The sequence below is a fragment of the Capsicum annuum genome, chromosome 12, assembly GCF_002878395.1.
Source record: "Capsicum annuum cultivar UCD-10X-F1 chromosome 12, UCD10Xv1.1, whole genome shotgun sequence".
Classification (NCBI taxonomy): domain Eukaryota; kingdom Viridiplantae; phylum Streptophyta; class Magnoliopsida; order Solanales; family Solanaceae; genus Capsicum; species Capsicum annuum.
The window spans coordinates 172,361,115-172,374,489 of NC_061122.1; the positions used below are offsets into that span (position 1 = coordinate 172,361,115).

At 35.9% G+C, this 13,375-nt stretch overlaps 1 protein-coding gene across 3 annotated transcripts; it reads right to left on the reverse strand.

Annotated features, from left to right (window-relative positions):
* Positions 1–258: 258 nt before the first annotated feature.
* On the reverse strand, positions 259–13,008 carry LOC107850746 (U-box domain-containing protein 52). Of its 3 annotated transcripts, XM_016695487.2 has the most exons (11): positions 12,465–13,007; positions 9,952–10,070; positions 9,744–9,862; positions 5,240–5,454; positions 5,090–5,153; positions 4,550–4,808; positions 2,876–2,977; positions 2,382–2,810; positions 1,425–2,183; positions 1,062–1,146; positions 699–793 (listed from the first exon to the last, which is right to left on the reverse strand). In XM_016695487.2, the coding sequence occupies exons 1-10, from the start codon at positions 12,649–12,651 to the stop codon at positions 1,075–1,077; spliced, it is 2,325 nt and encodes a 774-aa protein (XP_016550973.1). In that variant the 5' UTR covers positions 12,652–13,007; the 3' UTR covers positions 699–793; positions 1,062–1,074. The 3 variants fall into 3 exon arrangements, with proteins under 3 accessions (XP_016550974.1, XP_016550973.1, XP_016550975.1); XM_016695488.2 differs by lacking the exon at positions 1,062–1,146 and having other exon boundaries at positions 259–793; XM_016695489.2 differs by lacking the exons at positions 699–793; positions 1,062–1,146 and having other exon boundaries at positions 1,425–1,576; positions 1,653–2,183; positions 12,465–13,008.
* Positions 13,009–13,375: the final 367 nt, after the last annotated feature.

Here is a 13,375-nt window from a genome sequence, read left to right on the forward strand (position 1 = left end):
ACCATAACACTAACCACCCTTTCTTAAAAATTCAAATAGGCAGATTGTCAATGTAATTGGCCCTAAATTTATACATCTTGTTGACTTCACATGAAAAAAAAAACAAAAAAAAAAAGTAATCTAAATAGCAACTCACCCAATGGCTTAAACTAAAAATAGTCGACATATATATAATATATGAATAATTAATGTACATAGTTAGAGAAGCAGATTAGCTATTTGCAAAAGTTTCCAAAAATAAAGCATAAGAAGAAAATATGGATAGAAATCACTTTCATATCAAGGGACAACTTCTTCCCCCTTTTTTTCACCAGGGTCGATAAGTGGGAAAGTGGAATTTACAAGACAATGATTCTAGTATACTATTACTAAGCCAATTCCTGTTGACAATTCAAATTATTCAAGAACTCAATTAAAGTGAACATCCACTAGAACTGTTATCCAGAAGTCTAGGGCTCACTGCTCACTTGGAACTGAAATTGTCGCTACCATAAGGTTAAAAAGCTATTACAAGTTACAATGCAGATATTATTTGATACTCTACCTTTGACCACTCAATCAACTACACGTATCACTACTAAACCAATTGAGTTTTAGTAACTTTCTGCCCTTGGAATCTAACAAAAATTGAACACAATATACAACAATGTCGCAATAAGCTAAGATAAGCTTCGGTGGCATCCAGGCCCGAGCTTTCGATCCTTCTATATACAACAGAAGAATAGCAAACAACTGCAGTTGCTATTCTGAATTATATATGTACTGGTTGACTACAATTATTCATCCCCTGATCCTGCACATAAAGAGTGGTCAGTTCCACCTCCAAAAGAGAAGGATATAATATAAGAATTTTGAGGAAGGCCAAAGGAAAAAAATCTTGCAAATGAAATACGAAGTCACTTTCTTTCAAAATTTCATTAATCTTTTTAAATTTGGAGGGACGTCTGTCTTGTGAATATTTTAACAACTTTTGCCTCAATTTGCAGTAAAAGAATTGCAAGGAAATGAACATGCTGGCACTTAAATTTTCCTTGCATCAACAGTATACAACATTGAAATACCTGATTGTTTTTCTCATGAAGAAGACAGAGTTGAAATACTTATTGAGCTTAATCCAGAATGCCCTTGAGGATCACTTGATATTTCCTGCTAACCATGCTCATAATGTATTACAACTTCCATGCTTTGTCACAAATCGCTAGCTAGATAGCACTAGGAACTATCCTTAAGAATGTTAGTTCCGCAAAATATGTTACACGCTACTAGATATAGTCATTCACAAACTAGTTTTAACAATAAGATGGCCACGTTGTCAAATATTCCTATAGGAACTACAAAACCAATACAAGGGATAAATTTTCGTAGAATAAATTACCAAATTATGATATAGAAGAATTTATTCATTCTTAGAATTACCAACTTGCCTGTGATGTAGATGCTTGGCTGTGGCTGGGGGAGGGGCAAGCACTGCCACCCATCACCAAGTGACCCATATTTTCTTCGGCCAATGCTCTCAATCGATTAAGCTCGGGCAAGACGACTTTGCCCAAGTCTGGCCTATCCTTCCGCCTCAGTTCTGCACAATTGAGTGCTAGCTTTGCAAAATTCAAGGTCTCTTCTATTGGCCAATCAGAAAGAGAAGGATCGAGTACCTCTTTAAGATCTCCCTTCTCAACGCATCGAGAAACATAATGAGTTATGCCCATTGCTGGCTTCGCTGTTATCAATTGTAGAAGAAGAATTCCTAAGGAATAAACATCAGATTTAACCCCAAGCATGCCTGTTTGTTGATACTCTGGATCAATGTAGCAGAAGGTGCCAGCTGCAGACGTCATCCGGTATTGTGTAACCTCCTCAGCAGTAGAAGGAGGGATAAGCCTTGATAGTCCAACATCACTAATCTTTGTTACAAAATTATGGTCGAGCAGAATGTTTCCAGGCTTGAGGTCACGGTGCACCAGAGGTTCTGGTTTGGTCTGGTGAAGAAAGAGCAAGCCAGTGGCGATCTCTGCTGCAATACGAAATCTAAGCTGCCATGAGAGTGCATGTTTATCTGCACGTCGCATGAGACGTTCCTCTAGGCTTCCATTTGCCATGTACTCATATACCAAACAACCATATTCTGGGCAAGCTCCAAGAAGCAGTACCATATTAGGATGCCTCATACGACTCAGGACTTCAACCTGTGTAGATTTTGTGTTTAAGTTAACCAGATACAGAGAAAATATGAAAATAACTTATCATAATTAACACTATAATTTTCCTGAAGATATGTATAAACAGACCCTTGAAGCTGCACTTTTAGTTTCTCAAACATCCATTAAGTATTAAGAACCAAACATTATTATGGGGCCTGCCTTGTTTTACTTCAATATGCGTACCTCTTGCTGAAATTGAGATCTTCCTTGTGCTGCATCTGGACGTAAGACCTTAACTGCTACTGGTGTATGATCAAGATAACATTTGTAGACAGGACCATATCCTCCTTCTCCAACCTTGAGAGAATCAGAGAAAAATTGTGTTGCTTCTTCAATTTCTTCAATGTTGTACCTCCTATATCTAAAATCACCAAGACCTAAGTTCATCATTGCTTTCTCCTTCTCCTCTGCTTCTTTATGGGCTTGCATTTCAGCATCTACCCTTCTTTTTGCTTCAAGTTCTGCTAGTCTCTGAGCTGCTTCGGCAGTTTCCATGGCAACCTTACATTTATCTCTCTCCTTCTCTGCTGCTACCTTAGCAGCTTCCTCTGCAAGACGAGCCTCCTCCAATCTCTTTTCTTCTTCTACCCTCCAGAGATTGAGCTCCACAGACTACACATATAGCATATAAGAAAACTATCCTTTCCCATTAAAAAGTATGAGATGACTCTTTTCACCTTCTGTTTTGCTGTCAGTGCTTCCTTGCATGCTGTACTGTACAAGTCCATTGTCCTCTGGAGCTCCATCTTTAGCCTTCTCATTTCAGCCTCTCCATCGTCCTTCGAATTTTCAATAGTGATGTTAATACTAACGACATACGTATCAGTGACATTAACAATAAAAACATCAAAATCTAAACAAGAATCCCTCAATCTGAAGACTAGCATGCAGCTTTTGCCATTTGAATTATATCCATGCTAATGAGACTCGAGGGGGTGTGAATGACAAATTAGAGGTGTGGAGGCAAACTCTTGAGTCTAAAGGGTTCAGGGTGAGCAGAAGCAAGACAGAGTATGTGGAATGCAAGTTTAATGACATGAGGCGGGAGAATGAGGTAGTAGTGAAGCTGGAAGCACGGGAGGTATGTAAGAGGGATAAGTTCAAGTATCTTGGGTCCGTGATCCAGAGTAACGGTGAGATTGACGAGGATGTCTCGCACCGTATTGGGGCGGGATGGATGAAGTGGAAACTCGCGTCAGGGGTGCTGTGTGATAAGAAGGTGCCGCCCAAGCTTAAAGGCAAATTCTACAGGGTGGTAGTCCGTCCGGCCTTGTTGTATGGAGCGGAGTGTTGGCCAGTTAAGAACTCCCACATCCAAAAAATGAAGGTGGCAGAAATGCGGATGTTGCGCTGGATGTGTGGACTGACTAGAGGGGATAGAGTTCGGAATGAGACTATCCGGGAGAAGGTTGGTGTGACTTCAGTGGAGTGCAAGATGCGGGAAGTACGATTGAGATGGTTCGGACACGTGAAGAGGAGGGGCATGGATGCCCCGGTCCGTAGGTGTGAGAGGCTAGCGTTGGATGGTTTTAGGCGGGGTAGGGGTAGGCCGAAAAAGTACTGGGGTGAGGTGATTAGGCGGGACATGGAACAGTTACAGCTCACCGAGGACATGACCCTAGATAGGAAGGTCTGGAGGACGCGAATTACGACAGAGGATTAGGGCCAGTTTGGGTCGCTAGTGTAGGGAATTACTTGGTGGGGGTTTTATTCTTGTTATGATTCCGTGTTCCGTGTTCCATGTTTTATTACGAATCTGTGTGCTTTCCTCTGTTTTATATTACTTATGGGTGCCGTATTTATGTTATGTAATCTGCTTCTGTGCTTTACTATGTGTTTGTGTGGTATCTCGTGCCTTGAGCCGGAGGTCTATCGGAAACAGCCTTTCTACTTCATCAGAGGTAGAGGTATGGACTGCGTACATCTTACCCCCCCAGATCCCACTAGGTGGGAATACACTGGGTTTGTTGTTGTTGTTGTTGTTGTTGTATTTCTTTTATTCAGCATTAGATGTTAGAGTATATGGTCTTCTCTACTGAAATTGTAGAAGTCCTACTTCTACCTGTGCCATGAGTAACTGTTTTACTGCTTAGATTGTCTAGGTAAAAAGTAGTATTGAAACGCATTATGCTTTTGTATGAGCTCCTGACATAATTGAACATCATTAGATGGCTATGCACATGCTTCCTAGGTTCAACTTACTATTCTCCTCGTGTTCTCCACATATAGATTCATGACGTGAACCAAGACTAATCAAAACCAGCTTTAAGTATACATTTGTTGTCGATATTAAGTGTTTCATGAAGAAATTACTTGTCAATCACGTTTCCAGACAAAGAGAGTAAACTTACAGTCTCAAATGAGGACGATGAGAAGTCGTTGAAGGAACTGAGCTCACTACCCCTAGCTCCCAAGCGCTCTGAGCCAAAGCTACTATCTGAACTTGTTGATATTTGTGAAATACGACCAGAGTCCATGCCATCATACATCATGGACGATGTACGATCTGTGCTTGGTCTACCAGAGCTGACGAATGATAAATCAGTATCCGCTTCAGAAAGATCAGAAAAAATCCTTGAAGGTATGACTCTTCGTCTATCAAATGGTGACCTGCTTCCAAAACTTGCTGGGTTTAGCATGTATACATATCATCAAAACTTATATATAATCTCATCACATTTTTTTTATTTATTGAGCAGGACATCTTTTTCTTTTGTAGCAAACGGGGCTTCATTAACCAAAAACATGTTCAGCCAGGTGAAATAATAAAGATCCTTTGTTTTCCACAAATTGCGGAGTCAGATAATTCATTAACTCGATGATTAAAGATAAGTTTCGACTTGGAATACAAACACAATCTGAAAGGATAGCAGATCTTTCTTGGAACTTACCCCACTTTTTTACTCTCATCAGTCATGAATGACCGCCGTTGCGACCTGTCCACGACTGATCCACCTGCACATGGAGTTGACCAGGTAAGTTAAAGAAATATGTCTTGGCATTAAGAGAGTCATTGTATGGCAAAAAAGAACATCTCATACTATGGATGCCCCTGCTACGTGCAGTAGGGGTAAAACCACTACTATTAACATGGTCTTCCAATTGCTGTATTTGTTTATAAAGTGGTGATGCCATAGGTGCTGGGCGAGAAGCATTTTTCACAGAAGAGATCTTTGACTTTGAGATGACGTAAACAGTGCAGAAATCTGGTGCTCCCTTTGATACAGTACTGGGTATATCTGTAACCTTCAACCGTCTGTGGCATATAATTGCGTTAGTATTTATATCAGATCCTTGACCGAGCTAGGACTATTTCCAGACTTTGAATGCCACAGATTGAATTATCAAATTCTTGTTTACAAGAAACATGGTGCCGTATTTATGTTATGTAATCTGCTTCTGTGCTGCACTATGTGTTGGTGTGGTATCTCGTGCCTTGAGCCGGGGGTCTATCGGAAACAGCCTTTCTACTTCATCAGAGGTAGAGGTATGGACTGCGTACATCTTACCCCCCCAGACCCCACTAGGTGGGAATACACTGGGTTTGTTGTTGTTGTTGTTGTTTACAAGAAACATGTAAGTGCTAGGTATCAACTTTACTGATCTAAGGTGCGCGGATCACTTTAGGATTATGAGCAATCATAAACATTTTGTTGGCATTTTAATTACTGAAATGAGAATGCAAATTAAAAAAGAAAAATTGTGGGTCCTTTTCTATATGTTCTTTGTCCAAAGTGAAAGATAAAAGTATCTTTGTAGTCTTGCACCCAGTAGAAATGTCTTTAGCATAAGAAAAGGGATCAACTTGACTCTCCAAGAACGCCTGCTCACATGATGGAAGTTCTTTCTCTTAATTCTGGAAGTTCTTTCTCTTAATTCTTATAAGCTAATTATGTGAAATCTTCTACTACTGTTTGGAAAGACACGTTCAAAGGTAAGTACAAGAAAATCCTCAAAAAGGAACATGGGTAGAAGAAGAATTGCTTTCACAAGTTTAAGGCATTTTGCCTAATAAGGAGTTGTTCCATAACTTTGAGGAGTCTATCGATGGCAAGTGTGTTTATGCGGGTAACTCTACTACTATTGGATTTATGAGAAAAGAAAAATTCTGCGTAAATTAACTTTTAAATAATATTTAGTCTTGAAGAATGTTCTATTTGTTCTCACCCTTCTAAGAAACTTAGTTTCTAGGGAACTTCGCAATAAAGTGAGCCTTAAACATATTTTAGAAGCTGATAAAATAATTATTTCTAGTGGAAAAGACTTTGTTGGAAACCGATATCTTAGTAGATGTTTATTTTTACTAAACATTGTTCAAAAGATTGTCAATAATGTGAGTGTTTTCAGTTATGCTTATATGATTGGGTTTATTAATTTGTGATATATTAGACTAGATTATGTTAATATTGCTTCTATTAAAAGACTAAGAACAATAGATTTAAAGGGCAGCCCGGTACACTAAAGCTACCGCTATGCGCGGTGTCCGGGGAAGGGCCCCACCACAAGGGTGTATCGTACGCAGCCTTACCTTACATTTCTGCCAGAGGCTGTTTCCAAGGCTTGAACTCATGACCTCCTGGTCACATGGCAGCAACTTTACCAGTTATTCCAAGGCTCCCCTTCCAAGAACAATGGATTTATCACTGCAAAAAGAAATTAATGATTTTTCTAAGTGTCTTGTGTATGTAGAAGCAAAACATGCCAAGAAAACTTTCAAACTTTTTACTCGTAGATAATTCAAACATGATTTCATGTTCAAGAAAATCTGTCCTTCTCAAGTAACAGGTTTGAAAGCTTTCTTGGCATGTTTGAAATTATGTTTTGCTAATTGTATTCTTGAAATCTGCCAAGTCTTCTTCAAATGTTATAGATAATGAACATGAAATTAAATTTAGAAGAAGTAAAAAGACAAGAACTGAGAATAGCCTTTATCCTAATTTTATCACTCTTTTTTTTTTTTTTTTTTACTGAGAACTTTGAGAACTTTGACATTGATGTTTTAAAATGATGAAGTTTGTCTAGTTAATGAAAGAAGCTCCTATGATCGATGAAGTAATGGGCTCAATAGATATTGATTTAGAAAGAGGTCACTAAAAGTGAATTAGACTTTAGAATTTCTATAATCACACTCGGGACTTGTATGATTTGCCTCAAGGCTGTAAATCTATAAATAGCAAGTGGATATTATAAAAGAATTAAAACTGATGGTTCAAATTAATAAATATAAGGCTGGACTTATGATTAGAGATAAAAATTGTTAGATTACTTTGCTATTACTCTTTTATGACCAAAATAGCGACTATTGGAATTCTTGTTGCCTAAACCATGATTTGGGTTTAGTTCTACATCAGATGAACATCGCAATGAAATTTCTAAATAGTGACTTATATGAAAAGTTATATATGACTTGAGAAATTTATAATCTCAGGACAGAAGAATAAAGTCTGCAAATTGAGAAAATCCTTGTATAACCTAAAGCAAACACCTAAGTAGCAGTATGAAAAGTTTATGGCATATTAGTGGACAATGATTTATTAGTAATTCATCTAACAAATGTGTGTTGGAGTCCCACATCGGTGGGTTAAAGGGTCCTTGGTCTCTTTATATGGTCTTGGGCAATCCTCCCCTCATAAGCTAGCTTTTGAGGTTGAGTTACGCCCAAGGTTCATTTCTTTATCATGGTATCAAAGTCAGGCTCACCCAGTTCATTGTTTCCGATGTTGGGCCCCCCGTCTTATATTGTCCACACTCCAGATGTCCAGTCCTGGGCGTGCGAGGGGTGTTGGAGTCCCACATCGGTGGGTTAAAGGGTCCTTGGTCTCCTTATATGGTCTTGGGCAATCCTCCCCTCATGAGCTAGCTTTTGAGGTTGAGTTAGGCCCAAGGTTCATTTCTTTATCAATGTGTTTATTACAAAATGATAGGATCAAATTGTGTGATTATATGTTATATGTGGATGTCATGTTAATTTTTGGTCTTAATGTGAATGTTGTTGATGAGACTAAAAACTTTTTGCTTATTGAATTTAGTGAAATACCTTGGAGACGCAGATGTAATATTAGGAATAAAATTAAAAAAACTGTTAATAGTTTTTCTTTGAGCCAGTCTCATTATTATTCTTCATCTTATTTGAACGACAAAGTATATCCCAATGATTAACGAGATATACTTTTTACCTTATATTGAATTGTCTTTTATTGGGATTAACAAGTAAAAGGGAGTGGTCTCCCGTACATGAGAAATAGTACATGAGAAATAGGGTTGCTAGGAAAAATGGATTGATTTCCCCTACATGCGAGATATTCATGTGACCAAATCCAAATTTGCAAAAACTGTTTTTGATATTGTAAGCTTACCTGGAATATGCAAAAATTGTTTTTGATATTGTATGCTTACCTGGAATATGTCCAAATACATGCTTATTGGATTAATGTTCATGTCATTCCCCAGAAGTAAAGAATCATTCAAAGCTTATTACTCAAAACTAAACTACAACAATTATTTTCCTGATGTTACAAGTTAATCAATACAATTAACTTTTAACCATTTCTGATCTTGGCCTTTACCATCAAACGTTGTCATCTTACCTATATATGTATGTATATATATGTGTGTATATATATATATATATACAGCCTCTCTACTTCCTCGGAGGTAGTGGTATGGACTGCGTACATTTTACCCTCCCCAGACCTCACTTTGTGGGAATATACTACGTCTGTTGTTGTATATATATATATACCTCTTGTCAATACGCAAAAATTCTACTCATCTTTTTTTTTTGGGGGCAATCGATTTATGAAAACTCTAGATTTTTAGCCACAAGTGCAAGTGTTTGAAAGTGACCATGTAATTTTGAAAAGCGATTGAGTACAAGGATTCACATTATCGTCAAAGTGAAATAGATTTCAAGGTAGTGATATGCCATAACATAATATCTATAATAATTTATTTACTATTTTAGTTCCGGAGGTAGTGGTATGGACAAGAGGTATATATATATACAGTATATTCCCACCAAGTGGGGTCTGGGGAGTGTAAGTGTACGCAGCCCATATCACTAACTCAAATGTGAGGTAAAGAGGTTGTTTCCGAAAGAACCCCGGCTCAAAATAAAACAATCTAAGATAAGGAATAGTAATAGTATGAATAGTAAAAGAACAAGATACAGTAGAAATTAGCATATTCAATAATACCATAAACAAGATACTCCAAGTAACACACCAAAAGATACAAAATCCTAAACTCAGACTAACCTTCTACCCTAATTAGAAATTCACTAAGACAGATTTAAAACCGAATTTTGAACATAAACCCAGTAACTCAAAATAACTAAATGAGATCTAAATATTAAATGTTAGTATAAATATACAAAAGCATCTTACTATACAAAATATATATTATTCAAACACCGCCATTGTAGAAAAATCTGGCTGTATATCAAATTTTATAGCTGTATTAATAAGTCGAACCATTTCTTCTGTCACGTTGGAAAGGAGAGGGGAACACATTGGCACTTGATACGTTAATCTTAAAAGATCTGACCTGATAAAGCCATGCCTAGATGCTCCAAGAACCAAGCTCTGGATGGCAGCACTAGATACATATTCTGTCAGTGCTTTTGGTACATCTGAGTCTTCAAGTATAATATCCAAGCAACGAATCTGTTCAAAACAAAAAACACATTAAGCTTACCCCATGAATAATATGTATATCATTAGTTCTCACTGATAATAGTTGAGAAAATGCTTACATCTTTACGTGTACAAAAGCAATGGAAAGTAAGAAATAATTCTTTGGTTTGTTTCTCAAGGTTTTGTCCGTGTGCTGATAAATTTCCATCTACGACGTGAACACCACCACAGTTTCCATCTGCATATTGAAATTCGATTGATGTTTGTCAGCTAACATCATTAGGAATTTGGACTTGAATAATGTGTACCAATGATGTACCAAGTAAACTAAACGAAAGAAAAGCAGAGATTATTCCCTAGCATTGCCTATTGAGGAACTATATTCGTTTCTGTAAAAGACAAGCAATTTAAAATAAGCCAACTTAACTAATACTCCATGATTGTTCTGCTGCATCTGTAAGAAAAAACTTAACATATGTGGATTCAAAATTTAATTTGAATCTTTCTTAATTTCCTAAAAATTCCTAATTACAAATTTGTAACCCAAGGGAAAATATCTATAGTATGGATTTTGATTGAGTTAATAACTCAGATGGTCACTCAAATTATGATTTTTCTCTGAGAAAGTCACTCAACTATGAGTTATTTTCTCAAAAAGTCACTCAATTTTAATTTTTATTTCAAAAGTCACTCAATTATGAATCCTTTTCTCAGAAAGTCACTCAAGCTATTTAATTAATTTTTCTCATTAAATTATGTTATCATGTAATTTTTATTTAAAACAAAAATTTTAAGAAATAAAAAAGATTTTCATTAAACAATCAATTTAGTGATCCGGCCATATCCAAAATTTATTTAAATGGTTTGATTGAATATCTTTTTTATTTCTTAGAATTTTGATTTTACTACTATTTTCTTGTCTAACGATTACTCTATACTATAAAGTGTATATAATCATACAGATCATCAATTAATATCCTAAAACCACACTCATTTGATTGTATAATTTTTGCGGGTAATTTTAATTTGTTGCAGTGTATATATTATAGTGTACAGATGTTTAATAACATTTGGTAATGTTTTATATCATATCATTTTAGTTTAAAATTTATAACGATCCCTTTTATCAACTTATTAGGAATAGAATTCATTGTATTTATTTGATGCATATGTATATTATACAAGTGGTAATATAAAAAATTGCATTATGATTGAAAATCAATTTCGTAAATAAGTATCACGTTGAAAGTTAATTAAATCTAATCAACTAAATGAATATGATTTGAAAAATCTTACAAATTAATATTAACATTATAAGTGAATTGATATAAACTATTTAGGATATTTTAAAATTTCAGAGGGTTAAATATAAAGTAAACATGAGAATATATAATAAATATGGTTCAAATATTTTTTAAGTTTTTTTAGAATTTTGGTTTTAAATAAAATTTTAAATTAGCAAATTTTAATTAAAATAAATAATTAAATAGGTTGAGTGACTTTATAAGTAAAATATTCATATTTAAGTGACTTTTGAAGTGAAAATCAAAGTTGAGTGACTTTCTGAGAAAACAATCCTAGGTTGAGTGACTTTTGGAGTAAGAAATAAAGTTCAGTGACTTTCTGAGAAAAAAGTTGCAAGTTCAGTGACCATTTGAGTTATTAACTCGATTTTGATTTGCATGGTATTTCTGCTCCCCACGAGGTCATTTGAAAACAGTAGTCAAACAATAAATTCGAAATTCAATTAAGTGGTTTGCAAATTTTAATTTGACTTTCTTTTTCAATAAAAACATGATTAGAATCAACTATTCCACAAGTTAAACAAGCCATCCTAAACTACAAAGTGCGAGCAGTGATGCGAGCCTGTTTATTTATAATGAATCATATTATCAAAAAAATAACGATCATGTTTGATAACTATCGGAAACAGCCTCTCTACTTTTTCGGAGGTAGCGGTATAGACTGCATACATTTTTCCCTCCACAGACCCCACTTTGTGAAAATACACTAGTTTGTTTGTTGTTGTATGTTTGATCAATGAAAAAGGTCATCACCAACATGGGTTGTGGTGCAGTGGATGGGCTGCGTTTCCCTCCACAGACTCTACTTTGTAGAAATACACTGGTTTGTTTGTTGTTGTATGTTTGATCAATGAAAAAGGTTATCACCAACATGGGTTGGGCTGCTCCACCCATCCTTAACTAGAGGTCGAGAGTTCGATTCTGGGTATGGAGAAAACTATGTTGGGAGCGCTGCCACCTTAATGAGTCTGCAACGCGCGATCCGAATTAGTCGGCCTCCGGGTACCGGATACCGGGTGGAAACCAAAAAAGAAAAAAAAAAAAAAGGTCATCGACTTCTACCAAAAAAGAAAATTCATCCACGAAGTACATGAACAAAAATAATTTCTGTTAAAATTAAGACATTTATGAAATGAACATGAACTTGAATGATTCCCAAAAAAAACTCAAATCTCAATTCCCTTTTTCCGCTTGTGAAATTGCACGAAATAATTAATTTATTCACCATCTAGCTCATTTCAAACATATAGATACAGCAACCCATCCACACAAAGAAGAATTGATTTAAGGGAAACATATACGTATAGAGAGAGAAGAGAGATGCGTACATTGTGAAGAAATAGGCTTGGTGACAACATGAATAAGGACAATAGTTTGGCCTCTGTTAACCAAATTGTCGGTGGCCCATTTGATGGCATATTGGCTTCCTTTATCTTTGTCGATAGCAAGTGCAACTACTCCATTCCCATTGCCCCTTCTGTTTCCAGGGCTTCCCTTATTATGTGGGAGCCACATATTTCCCTTTTCAATAGTCTCAATTTAGAAAACATTCATCACATGTCAAAGCTCCCTCTTTGATTCTTCTTAACACTTCTCTTTCCCTCCAAGTAATTTTTCTTCAAAGTGATTGTTTGAATGAATGTTGAGAACCATACAAAACAAACTTCTGTAACAACCAGCGAATTGTCTGCTCAATATGGGAAGAATCGAAATTATCTCCATTGTGTGCGTCTCATTGTATGACCCAATAACTAAAAACCCTAAAATTAAGTATTTGACAGTAATTCTTTCCGCCGATATATGTATGGATTAAACTAAATGATTTTTATTTTTAATTTAAACTTCATTTTTTCGTTAACTCTGGATGTAGAATCCTTATTTCCCTTTCTAGTAATTATTTTTTATATTTTTTTCGTTTCCCTGATTCTTTATTTTTCATTTTCCTTTCCTCTATATGGACCAGTATACGTGTCCGTGTAATGTGCGAATAGAAATATTATTTTTAATCTTTTTGAATTGAGATGTTCGATCATATTGTTCCTTAATAAAATAAATAAATAAAATTCAATTATCATATTATTCCTCAATAAAACAACCCCCACCCAATCACTCTCCCCTCCCCTCCCCCCCCCCCTCTTTCCCCACAATTCAATAGCCAAAGCTATACACATATAGTGATAATAAATAATAAAATATTATAAATTTTTATATTTTATTTATCATGTTGTTCACTATTTAA